We start from the raw sequence: 19,233 nt of genomic DNA on the forward strand, positions 1-19,233 counted from the left end.
AAAACATTCATAATAAAAATACAACTGTACATAGACCCATAGATAACTGCTTACATAAACACATGCAGAGGCTTTTGGGGTCTCTTCATTTACATTTTGCCCAGCCCACCATTACTCCCATCATGGAGAACTAGGTTAACCCTCTTCATCTACTTGCTGTCTTCAGTGTGATTTGCACAATCACCTGAATGGAGATCTTTTCTGCGGTAGGGCTGATGTGCGTGGATTGTTGGGCCACTCCTTTATTTTGACATGTTTTAAATATTTCTGTCAATGTTTTGAAAATTGCATGTTTGCAATTACAAAAATGTTTTAAAGTGCCCACTTGCCAAAGCTAGAACTATTTATTGGCTTTGACAGTGCTAGTTTTCCCTGTGGTTGAGAGCGGGACTGGAAATAATCTTGTAGGGGTGCCATTCTTCGTTTTCCTGCTAGGAACATCTGTTCTTTCTCTGTTTCATCATTTTTCTGTATTTGCAATGCTGCTGACCATCATATGACATGGTAAGCAGATCCAACTTAATGGTGCACCACTCTTCAGGGCCATTAGCTGAGTATGGCGACCTGTTTATCCAACTCCGAACTGATCGTTTTCATGGTTTAGAGAGGTGTGTGAGTGGTTAACATTGGATGCCCCACCACCACATGAGCTTTGGACTCTACCACACTCTACAATCACTCCCTCAGTCCTGATCCATACTCTGTCGTCAGAGGATTCTCAGAACGGCTGAAATTCCCACTTTTTCTTGAGTGTCGATGAATGCTGCCATCTTGCTTTTTCTCCAGGGAAGAGCACCAGTGCTCTTCCCTGGAGAAATTGTACGCATACTTCTAATGAGAAGTATGGGTACAATTTCTGCACTTCTGCCTCACATGGCTGTGGAGTTGCAGGTGGAAATACACGAGCCACGCAGAGCTCAGAGGAAGCTCTGTGCTGCAGCTCGCTGGACCACCCACTTTCGAAATGCAACTTCTTCTTGCATTTTTGCTGCATTAATGAACTTGTAGAATACACTTTATATCTTTTGATGTGACTTGTTTGGTGGGGGTGAAACTGCACAAGATGAAGATCAGGCTCAGTAAGTAAAATGTGAAAATCTGGCATAAGTTAAAATGTAAACAGCAGGGAACAACATAATGAAAATGTGGGAAAGTGTGCATCTCATGTAAATATTGGATCACAGTTCGTTTTGCTTGAGGTGCTTAGGTTTAGTGAGATCCCTTGTTTTATTTTAACATTTGGGTTTCTTCTCTCAAACGACGCCTAATGTGGCAACAGGAGCACTGAAGTGATGGCTTTTTTGGTTATCTAATCAAAAGGATTGGCTGAGTTGTTTCTCTGCAACCAAGAAATTATATTTAATGCAGAAAAATGTGTTTGGTTATAAAACTGATTGTGTACCCTTTTCAGGTCCCTCCTCGTTGCCTACCTCGCCTATCGTATCTCCCAGCAGTGCAGCAGCTAGCAGACTGGCAGGACAAGGACATGATTGTATTGATCCCCAAGGTATTTCCAGTCCCGACTGGATAACGCCCCAGTACCTGCTGATGCTGCACTAAACTCTGCAAAGTCTCTCCCTTTTCGGTTTGTGGGTATTCTTAATTAACAGGCTGCTTATCGCGTAATCCTCTGCTTGTTGCACACATCTGCTACAATCTAAAGTAATCACTTTAATAATCTGAATGCTCCATTTCCTATCCTATTTAACTCTTCCTAATCTCGGTGTGTTTACGCACAATAAAGGCGTATAATTTACTCCACAGTTAATTCAAGTAAGCCTGATTGTCGACTTTGCTTGCTTTTAAAACCGGAAGCCTAGTAAAAAGTAAATCCTATGGAATCTTATGGGTCTATAAGATAGTGGTTTGACTCTCAAAACAATACATGTACTGAGCAGATTTGGAAACACGGTGTTTCAGTACCACATACTTGTAACCAGTACCAGACATTAGAAGATTTTCATGTATCTTTTTTACACACTTGTTTATTCGTGGATGGGTGAAAAGAGGAAGAGCTAATTCTCAATCAGAAGCACTGTATAAGGTTTCAACACAGAGTGTAGGGGATCAATTATTTTAAATCCTTGACATGCTGCGAGGACTTTTCACTTTTAGTTTTTTCCCTACCAGACAGTGTGTGATTACTTATTGCCAATTTACAGTGGGTTTAGAGCTTGCCCGTTGCATACCATTGGTATGCTTTGTTGTCATTCTAGTTTGTTTACTTCTCTTTTTTTGTGCCCCTAACCCCCAACTTTGTTTGATCTTTCTGATTTTGATTAGCCAATTTGCTCATTGTTGACTTCAAGGGATTTTTGTTTCTTTTTGATTAAGCCCTTCAAGAGTGCATGTGTTTTTCAAGTCTCACACTCATGCTTGTTGCCCCGTTGTGACTAACTTGTATGCTTCTCAACCAACCCAGTGTTGTTCTCTCCCTCGTCCTACAGACCCCTGTGTTGCTCTCTCCCTCTTGTGGTTCTCTCCGTTCTCCTTGTTGCTTTCTCCCTTGTGTGCTGTTTTCCCCTCCTTATTTTTGTTTTATTTCTCGTCCACACTCCACCCACAACCGATCGATCCTCAGTTGCCCCTCACATTTATTAAATAATTTATTTGAGAGGGGCCAAGCAGCAAATTGCTGTCAGCCCAAGTCTTAAAACAGAACTTTAGTTTAATTTTTCGTTTACTTACTAATTTTTCACGGATTGTTGATTTAAAAAAATGGTACCATCACCATTTTGTAGGCAGACAAACGCGTGCTAAGGCATGTGTGTTAATTTCCTGTTCATGCACGTGTCTGCATAATTTCACTGCTGCCAGTCTCACCCGTCATCCTATTTTCGTCTTTTTATTTTTTTAAATCTTTTTGACCATGCTCCGCAGCATCTTTAGCCTCTTAAATTTAAAAACATAGTGCTGTTGAATAGTGCTTTGTCTCTTGGACTACTGCGTCTGATTCTTCCCCCTACAAAGCTAAAAATAGCGTAAGATTTCTTCGCCCTTTTACATTTGCATGGGGTTTTAGGGATAAGATTCGTGTAGGCAAACCCTAGCTATTATGGCACTGTGAACTGTTTCTGTGTCTACTTTCTCGCTTTGTGCTGGGCAAGCTCTTCCTTTTGGTAAATGAGGAAGGGGAATTCATGGTGTTGATATTGCTGTGGTAAAAATGGACATCTGCGATCTATTCTTATTAGATGGTTATTTATTGCTGACCGTTTGTCTGCCACCCTGCTTGGAAATTATTCCTACCTATTCAGGGTGTTTTATCATTTTGTAGCAAGCGGGAGCGCCACCATAGTTTAGATGATTATTGTTGTGTATGAAATATAGAATATAAACTTAGCTCTAGCAAGAAAACACCAACAATTGACAGGTGTCCATTTCTACCACACACACACTTAATTATTCTCATTGTAATTCGACCATGGGCCTTACTAACATTGAGTTATTTAATGTATACTGTCCGCTCTGCTTTGCTTACGCTACTATTTCTAAATTATGCAAAATGGAGTTCTCTTGATGTGTTTTCAACAATGCATGTTTATCGCCTTTTAATGGACATATATGGCTGCCAACATAACTGAGATAAGAGTTTGAAAACGTTGTTTTCTTTTTTAATGATATGTTAATTAATTTCACTAAGTAGCAATGTAAGTGTTTTTCACGAAATCCAGGATGTTTTTCTACTGTTTGCCTATTTAAAAAAAAAATAGGATCTAAAAACAAGATATCAACACAGTGCAGTCGCATTTTCCTAGGAGTCTTGGCAAATATTTAAAATGTTGTTTTTGAGGATAAACAAATGATCTCTGTTTATAAACTAAAACTATTTTGACGCTTTTTACACTTTTATGCAACAACAATCATAAATGTATCTTGTGTTTGACCGCCTATTTTGAAATACTGATTGGAGCATCAGGCAAGCAATATTTGATTTCCCTAGCAGTGGATCTTTGATAAGTCAGTTTCTTGAAACATTCCCCATCACTGAATTAAGAATTCCACAGTGGTTTACAGTTTTGCTGGTTATCATTAATCTGCTATGAGTGCACGTTTAGAAGGGCAGTCACTTTGTTGAAAAATATCAAAACTTCAACCAGTAAGGTGAACGTGCTCTGAACTCCACTCCCCATGGAGGCTACCATAGCACACATTTCTACTGGAAGTCCTGTGTGAAGTGAGTCCCCTATAATCTCTGCTGTATAATCTAGTAAGTGGTTATTTGTCCTTGTTATTTTGCTTTCTTCTTTCTTCTCAAGCTAAGCTCTCTTTGATAGCCTCCGCAACTAGAGAGAATTATTTCTGGGAAATTTGGAACAAGGAGAGCTACCACACTTTATGATCAGGTCACCCAAAAAGTGCCTCTTCTGGCCTTGTGCCATCTGTGACCAAAAGAAATTGTTTGTCGAATATGCTGCTGATTCTCTGCCATATCGCTAAGGGACAATGGACGTGCATCTCCTCCGTCACCTCAGCAAAGCTCCCTTTCCTCATGTCCCTGTTGTCCGGAGATGAATCAATAAACACTGCTCATCCAGCATAGAAAAGTCTGATTTGCACATTTAAAAAAATCCAAAGTGTATCTTAAAACTGCTTCTTTTGACGACTTTCATGTACCCTGCTCATTACGCTTTCAAAAAGGCTGTGAGTCATCAATATCCCTCAGGAAGCCAAAATCCCCCAATTCAAATGCTTTTGCTTGTGTTTGGAGCTAAGCAAGTAGCCCTCTCTGTCTTCGACAGACACCTCTCCTCCAACCTCATTCTCTTAATTGATAATCACTTCTCCTTAAACGTCATTAACCATCCCTTTGTCATGGCATTTTCATACTTTTTCTGTTTCTAATACCATCTTCTCAGCCATTGTTATCTTTGATGACAGTACCAAAGAGGCTCAGATAGCCACCGCAGTGGCCAGTGGAGTTTCAGCTGCCTTTCTTTGTCTCATATTTCGGAAAAAAAGGTGTCAGCAGAGCTGTTGAGAAAACTGACACTATTGAGGAGGCTGAAATTGAGCGGCTGTATGGTCCAGTTCTAGCGGAGACTAACTAAATGTTAGACTTAATGTCAATGATGGTGATTCACCTGGACATGATGCCAGGGACCAAGCTGTGGCTGATTGCACATGGTACCTGTACTTTAACAACCCTTCGTACTGGTGGTACTTTTACCTACATTATAACAGACAGTGCTACTCAGAAGTGCCTATAATTTAGGTCTTGTCCATCTTGTGAAGGACCTGTACAAGAAAGTACTGGACTTACTTTTACATGAGGTTCTCTTCTGCTCCTGTACAAACACAACCCCCACTGCCACAGAAGCCACCTCCTCTTCCTCTAGGCGCATACCCACGCTAGACAAAGACTGACACTTCAGAAGACGTTAAGGTAGCAAAAGTGGTTAGTGAGCTTAAAAAGGAAACTCGGTGCAGGTGCCCAAATGTTTTTCTCTTGGGGTCCAACCGTTGGTGTTGCAAAGTGCTAGGGTTGCCAATTACCTAGGCAGCCTAGTCTAGATTCCACCTCATTTCTTTTTCTTCCATCTTACTACTCATAGTATCTCTTTATCACACTATTTTTTTCCCATCTCTCCTTTATGCATTTGGCACTGTTTTTATACTCCCTTAATCCTCTTTTCTGTCCCTTGTTCTGGGTCCAAGTCTGATGATGAAATAAATGTTGCTATTCACATAACTTCCTGTAGGGTTTAAACCAATGACTAATTCCTAGCCAGGATTGGGGTGAAAGGCGTGTGTTAATCCGTAAACATCTTGGTAAGTCAGGTGGGTGTCTCAGGATCATTCTCTTCAGTCCAGGTTCCACTGTCCTCATTTTCTTTAGTTTAAAATTTTAATGACAGCAGCATTGGTTAGAATATAATATGCAGGGGCATGTGCATGCACCATTAACTGAACCTGTCACCTGAGATTCTTTTACAGAATTCTAGGACAAATGCATCCCTAAAGCTGCTTGCGGCCCCGCAGGTGACAGTGTGGCACTCGACGACTCAGAGGTCTCGGTCCTGGTCCAGACTGGCGCTGGTCGTGCCATTGTGACATTCATCAGCCCAACGCTGATGCTGTCAACACCACTGGTACCCCCTGACAGCACTAGCCTCAGTGTGAATCCTCTCGACCCAAAGCTGGTACCACGTCGACCAATGCTGAATCGGATGCCAATTCCGGTGCCGACAGGACCTCCAGGACCTAGGTTGTTTCCAGAGCCCTACTCTGAAAGGCAAGGAGTGGGAGAAGATTGGGAGGGGTCTCTAGACCCTTTAGAAGACCAGCCGTATAAGGAAATGGACTGGTATGAGGAATTGAGTGAGTTCAGTGAACTGAATACTTCTCCAGAAGCTGGCATTCTTTCTTTCCCTACCGCGTCTTATGCTGTGGTGGTGTGAAGGGTTGCTGAGGTCCTTGGCCTTCAGCTTCCTTCTGTGACAGTCAAGACTAATATCTTCATGGAGGTGCTTCAGCCAGAAATTTCCTCCTCACAACCAATGCTACCCTTTAATGAGGCCTTCTCTGACGTCATACTGGGAACCTGGTCCAAGCCCAGCACAGGGGCTCTTGTGAACAGGACTGTTGTCTGCCGCCAATGCCCTTTGCTTGACGACCCCAATATCCTCATACCCCAGAGAGCTTGGTAGTCGAGGCCTTCATGACCCAGGACACGTTCCCTCTTCTCCCCTTAATGGGGAATCCAAGAGGGTGGATAGCTGGGGCAAGAAAAAAATAATTCTGCCCGTCCTGCATTATGGGCGGTACCCACCTCATGATTATTGGGCCGTTATTCCCACAATTTGTGGGAAACAGTTGCGCAAGTGCTGCCACAGGTCCTCGAAACAGTGTCAGGTGGAAGAGATGCTGCAAAGTTAGCCATTCGATGTGTTTTAGATATAACCAACCGACTTGCTGGTTAGAGCGATTTAATTGATGGTGGCTGTCAGGCACCACCCCTGGCTATGAACATCTGGCTTTTCAGGGGATGTTCCGGCTTCGCTCATGGACATGTCGTTTGATGGCAACTGTCTCTTTGGAGACAAGGCAGACATTCGCTGGAGCGCTTTAAGGACTCACGGGCTACGGCCATAACCTTGGGCCTCTCGGTGGCTGCATTTCCCCAGTCTGCCTTTCGTGGTTACCGAAGGGGTATTCAGCTTTGCCAGCCATACCTCAGCCACCAAGCCGCCCACGTTCAGCAAACCCTGTGCGAGCGCGGTTCATTCTGCCCACTTGGTTCGGGTGGCCAGAGGTGGTCCACCACCACCACCCCCATCCCCGGCAGCTTCATCCTTCAAAATCTCCTAGCAACATCCATTACGACCATGGGCGGCCAATTGGTGGCAAGATCAGCCATCATCTTCACCACTGGCAGGCCATCAGATCGGACAGGTGGGTCCTCCAGATAGTCCAAGGGGTATTTCCTTCCCTTCATAACCATCCCTCCCCTTCTTTCCTCCATCCCACAACTGGCTGACGGAATATTATGTAACTTTACTTCGGAAGGAAGTCATGACTCTACTAGGCAAAGGAGCCATAGAGAGGGTTCTGGTGCCAGAAGTAGGCTGTGGTTGCTAGTCTTGCTACTTTCTGTTCCTGAAAAAGGTCAAGGGGTTTTGTCCTATCCTAGACCTTCTAGCCCTCAACTACTTCCTCAAAAAGGAAAAATTCAAGATGGCTCACACTAGCTCAGGTTCTGTCTGCCCTGGAACCGAGAGACTGGATGGTAGTGTTGAATTTGCCTATTTCAACATTCCCATCCTACCTGCCCAACGCCGCTACCTTCGGTTTACAGTAGTCCATGATCATTTCCAGTTCACCGGGCTCCCTTTTGCCCTTACCAGCGCCCCTCTGGTGTTCACCAAGGTCATGGTGGTTGCAGCTCATCTGCACAGATAGTAGTGTCAGTTTTCCCCAATCTCGATGACTGGCTGTTGAAGGCGGGCTCGGCCCAAGATGTCGTTTCCCACCTCCAGACTATGACAAACCTCCTGCTTTCGCTGGGGTTCACCATCAACCTGACTCCCTCTCAGACGATCCCTTTCATTGAAGCAGTTCAGCAGACAGAGCAGTCTCTGGCCTATCCTCCGGAGAAGCGAGTCCATGATATTCAGGTTGTGATACAGATGTTTCAGCCTCTATCCTTGATTTCAGTGAGAATGACTCTGAGACTGCTGGGTCTCATGGCCTCCTATATCATGCTTGCAACACATGCCAGATAGCATATGTGGGCTCTGCAGTGGGACATGTAGTTCCAATGGGTGCAGCATCAGGAGAATCTCTCCAGTATGGTCAAGCTCTATGAGGGAAATGCAAAGGACCTACAGTAGTGACTGAAGAACCACGACTAGGTCAGAGGCAGACCCCTCTCCCTTCCCCAACCAGATCTCACAGTAGTGACCGATGCGTCACTCCTGGGTTGGGTTGGCCATCTTGGAGAGGTGGAGATCAGAGTACACTGGTCTCTGGCAGAATCCGGACTCCACTTCAACATGCTAGAGCTCTGTGCACTCTGCCTGGCATTGAAAGCCTTTCTACCCTTCAGTTAAAAGAAAGGCTAATGCAGGTGTTAAAAGACAACCCCACTGCCATTTGGTACTGCAACAAACAGGGCTGGTGGGGTCCTGGACCCATTGTCATGAGGTCCTGCATCTCCGGGCATGGCTGGAACAGCAGGGCAAATCCCTGGTTGTTCAGCACCTGGCAGATTCTCTGAACGCCAGGGCCTAGAAACTCGGCCGTCGATGCCTAGCAGATCATGAATGGCATCTCCATCCGGAGGTTGGGATTGGTCTCTTTATGGAATTGGGGAGAGCTTTGGTTATATTGGTTTGTCTTCGACGAGAACGCCCAATGTTTTGCGCGCTGGAGTTTTCATGGCGGTTCTTGCCTGGAGATGCCTTTTGTCTTCAGTGAAGGTCAGGCCTCCTGTACGCCTTTCCATCCATTTCACTCCTGCCCAAAGTACTTAAGAAGAACAAATCCAAGTCATCCTTGTGGCTTCGAATTGGGCACGGAGAGGTTGGGATTCCTAGCTCCTGCAAATGAGCATCCATCTTCCGATCAGGCTGCCCCTTCGGTAGGATCTTCTGTCACATCTGCAGGGGAGGGTTCTCCACCCGAACTGGTCAACGCTACTCCTTCTTGTCTAGAGATTGAGTAGCAGCAGTTGAAAGCTTTTGACCTTCCTCCCAAAGTTTACAATGTTATTCTGGCAGGCAGGTGTCCCGCCACTAAGACGGTATACACATGCTGGTGGAAGAAATTTGTTATATATTGTACAGAGAAGTCTTTCGACCCTCTTTCAGCTTCCCTTTATGATTTACTTTTTATTTTGACCCTTACCCAGCAGGGTTCTGCTCTGGGCACCCTGAAAGGGTATTTGTCTGGGCGGTGTGCTTTCCTGAGGCTTTCAGACCAACTCTCCTTATTTAAGTCACCCATTGTAAATTGATTCTTAAAAGGTCTTGTACATATGAATTCCACCTTTCCTCTTCATTATGCCTCAGTAGGACCTTAATTTGTTTCACACCTTCCTCATGTGTGCTCCTTTCGAGCCCCTGCACAATTTCCCCCTCCGGTTTCTCACCATCAAAACAGCCTTTTAGTGGTATTCACATCTGCCAGGAGGGGAAGCGAACTGCAGGCTCTATCGTTCAAGCCCCCCTTCTTTACGATATTCCCTGACAAATTGGTGCTTCACACTGGAGCCTCTTTCCTTCCGAAAGTGGTGACCCCTTTTCATGTTGAACAGTCCTCCCCCTTGCCCACTTTCTCCGCTCCTTCTCATCCTTCTAAGAAAGAGGAGAGACTCCACCGTCTGGATCCAAAAAGATCGTTGTCGTTTACCTTGAACCCACTAAAGATTTCCATGTGGACGATCAACTCTTCATGGGGTATGTTGGTGCAAAAAAAGATCGGGCGGAGCGGAAACAGACCATCACTCAATGAGTTGTTCTCCGCATCAAGATTTGCTATGCTTTCGCGAAGAAGCAGCCTCCTGAAGGCTTAAGAACTAATTCCACCAGAAGTAAAGCTGCGACCACTGCACTAGCACTTGGGGTCCCAGTACTGGATATCTTCCAGGCAGCAACATGGGTGTCTCTGCACACATTCACCAAACACTACTGTCTGGCCAGACTGAACCACAGTGACGGGCACTTTGCCTGTTCGGTCCTGTAGGACTTCCTAGTTTGGAATTTGTCCGCAGCCCTCCAGTGGGGATAGTACTACTTGGGTATCTATCTATTCAAAGGTAAGGAATGTGCGGTTAGATGTCTCTATCAGATGGACAAGTCACACCTTATCATAGTGGAGAAGTGTGGCTCACTGGTTAGAGGAGGCATACCCTGAAGCTGAGGTCAGACCCGGGACCAGGGTTCGATTCCCGACGCGGCAGGGTCCTGAACCCAATTGTCCACGGACTCGATAATTCTCGCTTCGGTGCCCACTCTAAGCACGAGTTCACACTATGCAGCTCTGGGCAACAAGCTTGCTTAATCTCCACAACGGCCCCCTGCAGCGGGTTGCCTGGCTTTCACCTTGGGGATGCCCAGCACGGGTGATCTCACAGGGAAAAACCAGGACGGGTTCCCAAGGCAAGTGCCGAGATGCCCAAGGGTAAAACCGAGCGCTATAAAAGAACACACATACATACATACATACATACATACATACATACATAGGTAGAGACATGATCTAGTTGCAGATTCCTTACTAATTCACCCATTCTTCCTGCACTGCGGACACATTTCCAGGGTCAAGGTTGTTCACTTTAAGGGCCTTAGTTTTTTCAAACACACCAAATTTATTACTCTTCATGACTCGGTGTTTCTGGTGTGGAAAGGCGTGAAAATTAACTGAAGTCAGTGTGGCGAGGTGGTTCTTATATAGTTCCCACGTGGGTGATGCCGACCGGCGCCACCTACCGGCGCATAGGTGTTCTTTCGTATCCAGACGAACACCTGTGAAGGTAAGGAATCTGCTGCTAGATCATTATTAGATATGTTACTGAAGGTAAGTAACTTGTCCTTTAACACCAAGAACTTCCAAATTGGGCAAGTATTTTTCGAGATATCAGTTTTTACAGTTATGCAAAACTGTAACACAAATGTGTTTTTGCATGGTAATGTTCTCCTATGGAGAAAGAAGCAAACATGTACTTGTAAGCATATTTCGGGGGTCTTCTATAGGACCTAAGGTGCTATGGGGCCAAGGTCCAAAGTACAATCTGCGCTTTGAGTTTACCTACCCTGGCGTGTCCAGGTGCAGAGGTGCTGGACAGGTTGGTAGCCTTGTGGACTACACAGTAGGCAAAAGGGGAGGGGGGGGGGGCTAGAAACAGGCTGCAGAGAAGGACTTGGGGACAAGTCCAGTTGCTACAAGCGGGGGGAGCTTAGTTTATGAAGGTCCTGGTAGCAGGGGAGCACAGGAGATTGTCGTGGATCTGGGCCGGGGAGCTTGGGTGCAGAGGGTTTAGGCCAGCTAGGTCAATACATCAAACGCACTCATGGTTCTTGTTTATACCAACAATGGGGGGCTGGCCTCTGCAATGCTGACATCCCTTGTTAGATGGTCGGTTGTTTAGGTGTTGGAATCTGGATTTTACTACAGACAAGCTTGATTGCTCCAAGGGGTCCAGTATCCTGGGTATTGGTGCAGGTTGGCTCTGGTTGGTCCTACCATCTACACACATGGTGGGGAGACTGATCTGAACTCCTAGAGCATGGTGACATTCTCCTGTGTGGCTGCTGCGTCGGTGGACTCTGTGGTCAGCAGAACGGTGGACCGGACATTGCAGTCAGTGCCTACAGGTCTCTGCTCTGCAAGGGAATTGCTGATGGCTTGGCAAAGTTCTGGAGGCCCTCCAATGCTTTTGGAGGATGTACAGCAGCAGGGCAAGTCGGGGGCAGGGCAAGTCAGATTGTCGTGATTGTCAAGACAGAAGCAGGCAGGCAGGGTTTGGCACCAAAATCCAACAACAGTCCGCAGTTTTCTTTTGTCCTGGAAATCTGAGTTCCTGGTGTCTGGTGGCCTCCTCAATATTGAATTTAGGGGCGTTAAGAGGAGTGAAGGGTAGTAGACAGTTGGCTACTTAACCTTGGGGTCACTACACCCCCTATATGACCACTTCCTGTGAGGAGTGGGCATAACCGTGTCCTAGAGTTCCTAATTCCACCAAAAACAAGATGGCTGAATCTTTCTTTTGTGGGGAACATCAGGCAGCCTGCCTTAGAGGTGCAACTGGCCTGGTAGGTCACCACGCCTCTTTGCATAGCTAATTTCCTGCCGTCCTCGTGCCAAATGGGCCTTCGCGCAGGCGGTGGTATCTCTCAGTTCTGAGAGAAGCCAGGGTCGCATATCCAAGGTGGCAGAGACTTTGAGGCTTCTGGCCTTGGTATGCATATTTCACTAGCCATCCTGCTGGAGGAGGTGTAAACAAGGCAGTCTTTATGAGTGTGATAGTGGGTCCCTTAGGGTGGCACAATACATGCTGCAGCCCTTACGGACCCTCTTTAGTACCCATGCTCTAGGTACCAGGGGCAACCATTTTCTAGGGACTTACAGGGGTACTAAATATCTTGCCAAATAGGGAATAACTGCACAGTTATCTTGTTTTAGGGAAAGAGCACTGGCACTGGGGACTTGGTTAGCAGGAACCCAGTGCACTTCAGTTAAAGTTGCGGCAAATACCAGGCAAAAAGTGTCGGCAACCATGTAAAAAAGGGGCAGTTTCCTAAAGTATGTGTTACTATTTTGTGTCTGAAATCCGGTGTCAAAACAGTAATATTTTGTGGACTACAAACATGTAGTAACCTATTCGCAAACTGGGTGGGGCCCCTTTCCCTTTGTAAATGTTGACAAAACATTTTTTTAAGAGTAGGTACTGGTCCCTTGTTAGTTTTATTCATTTATGTTTTTTCAGCACATTCTGTTATACTTTATGGGAAACAGGTTGCATTTAAACCAAACAAATTGCTTTATTTAAAAGCAGTCACAGACATGGTGGTCTGCTGGCCTCAGCCAGATACCATCCTTGTGCTGGTTGTGATTCCTAGTGGGTCACAATTTGCAACCTACCTCATCAACATTTGAGGCAGGCCAAATTACACCTCACTGTGAATTGGTAATTTATGAACCGACCTATTAGTTAGTACATAGGTCTTTTTTCAAGTTTCCACACTGGTCGCAAAAATACCTGTTGCAAATTGCGACCTGTATTTTGCGACCAGCTCCACGTACATCTGGCCCATGGCCCTTTAAGGCGACAGACCAACTGTTTATGTGACACCCAAGGAAGAGTAGCCCTCCAGTCCAAGCAAGGGAAACACATGAACGATCATGTTTTGTAAGACGAAAACCAATTGCACCTTTAGAAGCAGAGTGAAGGCACTTTCTTGAGGCATGGCACCGGCTGCAGCATTTTACGCTGGTTTGCCTCTAATGAACATCTCTTTATCAGCTACATAGAAGAGCCAGTACACATTCACAGATCAAGAAGGAGGTGGTCATGAAATTGTGTATGTGGCATGTGCTCCATTGCAAACTTGTTCATGTGCCTTTCTCTCACCGTCTAGATATTCATAATTCTGATTCAAGCATGTCTGTGAGAAATTTGTAGCTGGAGCAGCAAGTGCACAGAAAGCTTCTCTTCCCCTGATAGGCCAACATTGCTGAAACGTTTTAAAGAATGTGTGTGAAAAGCATGCATCTGGCAAACTTCTGACTAGGGGGGAGGAAGGGCTGCATGTGAATCTATGAAAGCTTCTTAGGCGAGAGAACTACATTTACCAGTAATTAACATGTTTATTTTCCTTTAGCAGGAGTCAGGTCATCAGCCTAAAAGTTGACTTCTTAGTCTGTAATAAGACTAAGAAACAGGTTTTATTTCTAGCGCTATTGCATGTAAATGTTATAGGTTAACGAGTATAATATTTATTCAAGTGAGATAGCTAATCTACAGTCTTTTCAGTCTGTAACCTCTGTTCAAATGAGTTTTTGACAACTTTTTAAGTCCCACAAAATGAGTGTATCAGAGGTTTTCCACCAGACTTCAAAGATGGCTACAACTACCCTGCACTCTGAACCCAGGGAAGTTAATCTGGTGGGCTGTTCTATGCCAGTAATACTTTAGTCTTTAGTTTTTACAATTCTTACATCTTTAGCATTGTAAGTATATTTTTACTTTTCCTTTGCCGTATGTTCTCCCCGCAGAATATTTTGTAGCATCAAAATGAATAAAAAATGCTTTGTCACAAAACTTTTCACACAAAAACTCATAAAATAGTTTGTACACAAAAGAGCATGTAATGAAGAGCTTGTTTCTGAGAAACAGGCCCTCATTCTCAACCGAGAGTAAACAAGTCTTAGGGATACCAGTAATATGAAATGAATGTATTTCATTTCAATCTCTTTACTTTTCCATATTGTGTTCATCTTATATAGCCAAATATAATTCTCAGGATGAGAAGTGCAGTTTATCACTTTAAAGCTAAGTTTCCATTAGAACAACTCAGGATTTATGTTCCAGTCAACAATGACGTCACAGACAAGGACAGATAAAGGATACTGATGATGCTGTCACACGGCAAACCTCTGTTCAAATTAGTTTTTGACAAGTTTTTAGACGGTTCTCATCTACTGATTGTTGCAGAGCCATTTATTCATCTGGTTTCCTCCTTTTCTTGAAGTGGTTTGTTAGTGCTACTTGTCTTTGCTTGTGAGTGTGCTGCTCAGTCGAGGTGTCTAAAGCTGACTTCGGAATCCAAGGACACCCACTCCGATGGATCTCTTACTTTCTGACTGGAAGGACCCGGTCACTCTGCCTGGGACCATAAACCTTGGGTGCCCACAAGGATCCTCACTGAGCCCGACCCTCTTCACCACATGCATGATCCCTCCAAACAGCACCATCCCCTCTCATGAAAGCAATGTTCTCTCCTACGCTGACACACAACTCATTCTCGCCCTCCCAGTATCCAGAGCAAGTTCATTGCCTGCTTGACTGAAATTGCCCAATGGATGAAGACCAACTGTCTAAAACTGAACACAGACAAGACCGAAATCTTGATCTTTGGGATGAACACATCACCGTGGGACTCCACCTGATGTCCAACAGAGCTAGGACCGACCACCACCCATGCCAAGATCCTCAAGATCAACAGCAAACTCTACTTGACTGCCCAAGTTGATGCCATCAAAACTCCATGCTTCCACAACCTGGAACTACCACCAAACTCATGGGAAGGGTCAAAACGATACAGAATTAAACGGCCAGATTGATCCTCAACTTGCCCAAATGGACCCACAACACCCGACACCTGAGGAACCACCACTGACTCCCCGTCCAGGAAAAAATGCCTATTCAAACTACTGAAACATACCTACAAAGCCCTCCACGATCGAGGACCAGCAACATTAACCACCAACCATTCAGAAACCTCCACTCCGCCTCCCTCGCACAAGCACTGCACATCCATCATAGCTACAGCAGAGGCCCCTCCTTCTCCCTCCATGCCAAGTCATAGAATGCCCTCCCGCACCACCTCCAAATATCACCCTCACTGACTGACTTCAGGAAGAGACTCAAGACCTGGCTTTATGACTAAGCTCAGCAACTCAGTGCCAAATACCCCCAAGGGTGATTAGCCACACTATATAAGTACTGTTTAATTAACCTGAAGATGCTGAGTAAGATTTTCAAATGGATCCCATTCAGCTCCCAGAAAACTGGCACACACTCACTGGTCACAAGAAAACTAGACTACAGCCTACAGAAACACCCTCTATGCCAGGATCAACAAAAAAACTCACCAGAAGGCTGCAGACCATTCAGAACTCAGCAGACAGAGTAACTTAAACCTCCCACGCCACACTCAAATCACTTTAGACCCGAAGGAGTTCCACTGGCTCCCTATTTACAAACAAGCATCTTTCACAAACCTTCCAGACATCTCCGCTCCTCCGGAATCCTACTTGCACAAATCCCACGCAATCCATAGCCGGCGGTTGAGCCTTTGGCTACCAAGCTCCTAAACCTGCCACTACACCTAAGAGCCTACTCCTCACTTCTTGAGTTTGGCAAGAAGCTGAAGACCTGACTTTTCGAGTAGTCCCACTAGGCCCTGGGTGTGCCTTGAGTCACACCTACTCAGCACCAGAATGCTCTCCCGGGTGATATGCACTCTACAAATCTGTATAACATAACATAACACAACCAACTACTTTTCTAATCACTGCCATAATTTGACTGCTTTTCTGTGGGGCATGATATTGTACACTGATTCTTTCCTCTAAGTGATCAGCTCATGCCACTGTCGAATTTATGTGTTCGAGGCATGTGGGCCGCTAAATCTTGTGCATAGATCGCTGCCTAGTGTTGGGTCCGGATGATTGCACCTTGTTATCCTGGAAGAGTCTTTGAAGTATCACGAGATAGGTGGCCCCTCCCCTGGACTACAGTGCACATGGGCATCATCTCCATCCTCAGATTGTTTTTTTCCGCCATTGGGTTCGGATGTGTTCCGTGACTCTCGTTCGGAACCTATAGGAAAAACTTGTTTTCTTCAGGCCAAAAGGCCTCTTTAAGCGTCGGTATTGTACTTTGTTCGGTTCTGAGTTAACTTATCAGGTTTCCCGGATACTTGAGCACGTGTGCTCCCAGCTTTTTAGGCCCGATCGAAGATTGGCATCGACGATGGAATTTCAGGCCCCGTTTAAATGTTGCCCAGTCTGTAACGCGAAGTACCCTCTCTCAGACGTGCACCCTGTGTGCAACAGATGTCTGTCTCCAGACCACGACGAGGAGAGTTGCTTGGCCTGTTCGAAATTCAGGTCGGAAGATGCGCTTGCTCTTCGACGTGAGGCGAGACTACCGGCGCGGAGATCGTCGGATGTGGAGGATATCTTCGAGGCTGGGGACGACGAGGGCGTCCAAGAGGAGGAACCGGAGCACTTCTCCGACCCGGCCTCCTGTCAAGAATCTTATTACTGCACAAGATATGAATTTAGCGGCCCACATGCCTCGAACGGAACATGCTACTTACCAGTATGAATCTGTTCTTGGCATGTAGGGCCGCTAACATTCATATCGCCCGCCCATCCTCCCCGGTGCCTATCGCAGCTGTAGCATTCAGAATTATTTGTAAGCATGGTCATCAAGTATTGTATTGGACTCCATCTCTGCCACAATGGCGAAAAACAATCTGAGGATGGAGATGATGCCCATGTGCACTTTAGTCCAGGGGAGGAGCCACCTATCTCGTGATACTTCAAAGACTCTTCCAGGACAACAAGGTGCAATCATCCGGACCCAACACTAGGCGGCGATCTATGCACAAGATATGAATGTTAGCGGCCCTACATGCCAAGAACAGATCATACTGGTAAGTAGCATATTCCTTTTCAAGAGCTCAGATCCGAGAGCCAGGATTCCAGCCCCTAAGAATCAGTGCTTTAAAAACTTCACCTCATCTGTGGACCTTTGTTTAAAAGTTGTAACAGCTAAAGTATTTTGATCTTGTCATGGATCGACAACAGTTCTTAATTATTGATAGGAAATGGCCTTAGTACTAAGAGTTACGGAGGCATCACAAATGTATGGCATTAGCATACCCACCTTACAAATATAAAAAATGAGTTAACATTTCATGCTAAGTACAAAATGGTTTATAATTTTTAAGGACAAATATTGAATTTTCCTTTACATGCTCTGCTCATTAGATTATCTTTCATATAGATTTTAAAGCCAGTATCACTAAGAACATAAATTAGCATAGTCAGGGAACCAGATCTGCTAGAAGCTGATCTACTGGAGGGTCAGCCATTCCTTTACATGTTAGCATTTTCTCCTTTGCTAATTAAGCAATTTTTTCTCCATTTAATCACTATCTTTCTTTGATGCATATAGTTTTCCTAGTCAAAAAAGGCTTCAGGTGGTTAATCTTTTACTTTCATTTTAATTGGAAAGTGAATATCTTGTTTTACTTAAGATGGACTACGACCATCACGAAGAAGCGGACCAGTTGTTTTGGCAGAGGATCCAAAGAACCCAGCAATGGAGAAACTGGAACTCGTAAGAAGATGGAGCTTGAACACATACAAGGTTTGCAAGATTTCACATTTCAAATATTTGTTCTTCTTTCTCTGGTAGCTGAGATTTTGCATAATTTAGACGAGTCACAAACTTAATGTATAACAGTGGAGTGGAGTACTTGTATTCATGTTTCAAATCCGTAGAACACAGCCTATTTCTTTCCAAGTTACCTTGCTCAATGTTTCTCTTGCTACTAAGCTAGCCAGCATTTGTGATATTTTACCAGTGTTTGGTTTGGTTTTGTCACATTCTTACTGATCGGTGGTTTCAACATTTACCAAATACATTATGACTGTCAAACACCAAATATAACAACGATTATAGTGTGACTGTGTATGTTACTGTAGTCAGTGTTGTCAGTTTATTAACTTTATGTTCTTGCCATCACCATTTTGGCTATAATTATCATAGGAAAAATAAACCCTCTAAAGTTTGGAGAAATTGACTTGCTGTCAGGTAATCATTGTTTTTAAATTGTGCTTCTTTTTCTATCCCTGTAGTAAGTGTTCAGGTGAATGTGGTACTGACATAGACTATCCTGCATACCCCACCACATTTGTCCTGACTTCTGTCTGTTCCTTCGAGAGGCCTAATGTAATCTCTGCAACATCCTGGGCACCTTAGTTCTACCACCACCGCTGGATCAGGGACATGTTGTCTATCGCCGATATTCCTTCATTGTAACATCAGCTGACATGAGTTTCACAAATGGTTTGCAAGACTGAATCATTATTGATGATAAACACATGTTTGGGGGCCATAATTCTCCCACCCCAAAAGAATGCATATAAATGTTATATATTTACTTCTTGATACTGATTGGCTCTTCTGTGACAATTTAGGGCAAAGGGAATTCAGGAATCAAGTTAGAGTACCTTAGGTTGTACAGAGATCTATGCTGAAACTCATGAAGTCATAGAGAACGGTCTGAAAAAAGCACTAATGAGCGAGTATACCTTGTTTTGTTCTCTGATGTGCACTTTAAAGGAACATTTACTTGATGCTTCTCCATGGCAACCATCTTATTTAATTATTTGTTTGGATTTTAAATTGCACTGGCATGTCCGCTTAGGTGACCTCTGACTATCAACAGACAATGTAAACCTACAGCACTACATATGGCAATATCAGCTTAT

At 44.7% G+C, this 19,233-nt stretch overlaps 1 protein-coding gene across 8 annotated transcripts in view; it reads left to right on the top strand.

Annotated features, from left to right (window-relative positions):
* Window positions 1-19,233, top strand: part of ARFIP1 (ARF interacting protein 1) — a 420,416-nt gene that overhangs the window by 250,623 nt on the left and 150,560 nt on the right. For 5 of the 8 annotated variants that reach the window (XM_086962303.1, XM_086962307.1, XM_086962302.1 and 2 more), the window contains 2 exons: window positions 1,412-1,507; window positions 17,994-18,106. In XM_086962303.1, coding sequence (XP_086818429.1) covers window positions 1,412-1,507; window positions 17,994-18,106 — 209 coding nt within the window. The remainder of the gene's footprint in view (window positions 1-1,411; window positions 1,508-17,993; window positions 18,107-19,233) is intronic. The other 3 variants (XM_086962308.1, XM_086962309.1, XM_086962306.1) reach the window with 1 other exon arrangement.

This window comes from Lissotriton vulgaris, chromosome 3_1, assembly GCF_964263255.1.
Source record: "Lissotriton vulgaris chromosome 3_1, aLisVul1.2, whole genome shotgun sequence".
Taxonomy (NCBI): Eukaryota; Metazoa; Chordata; class Amphibia; order Caudata; family Salamandridae; genus Lissotriton; species Lissotriton vulgaris.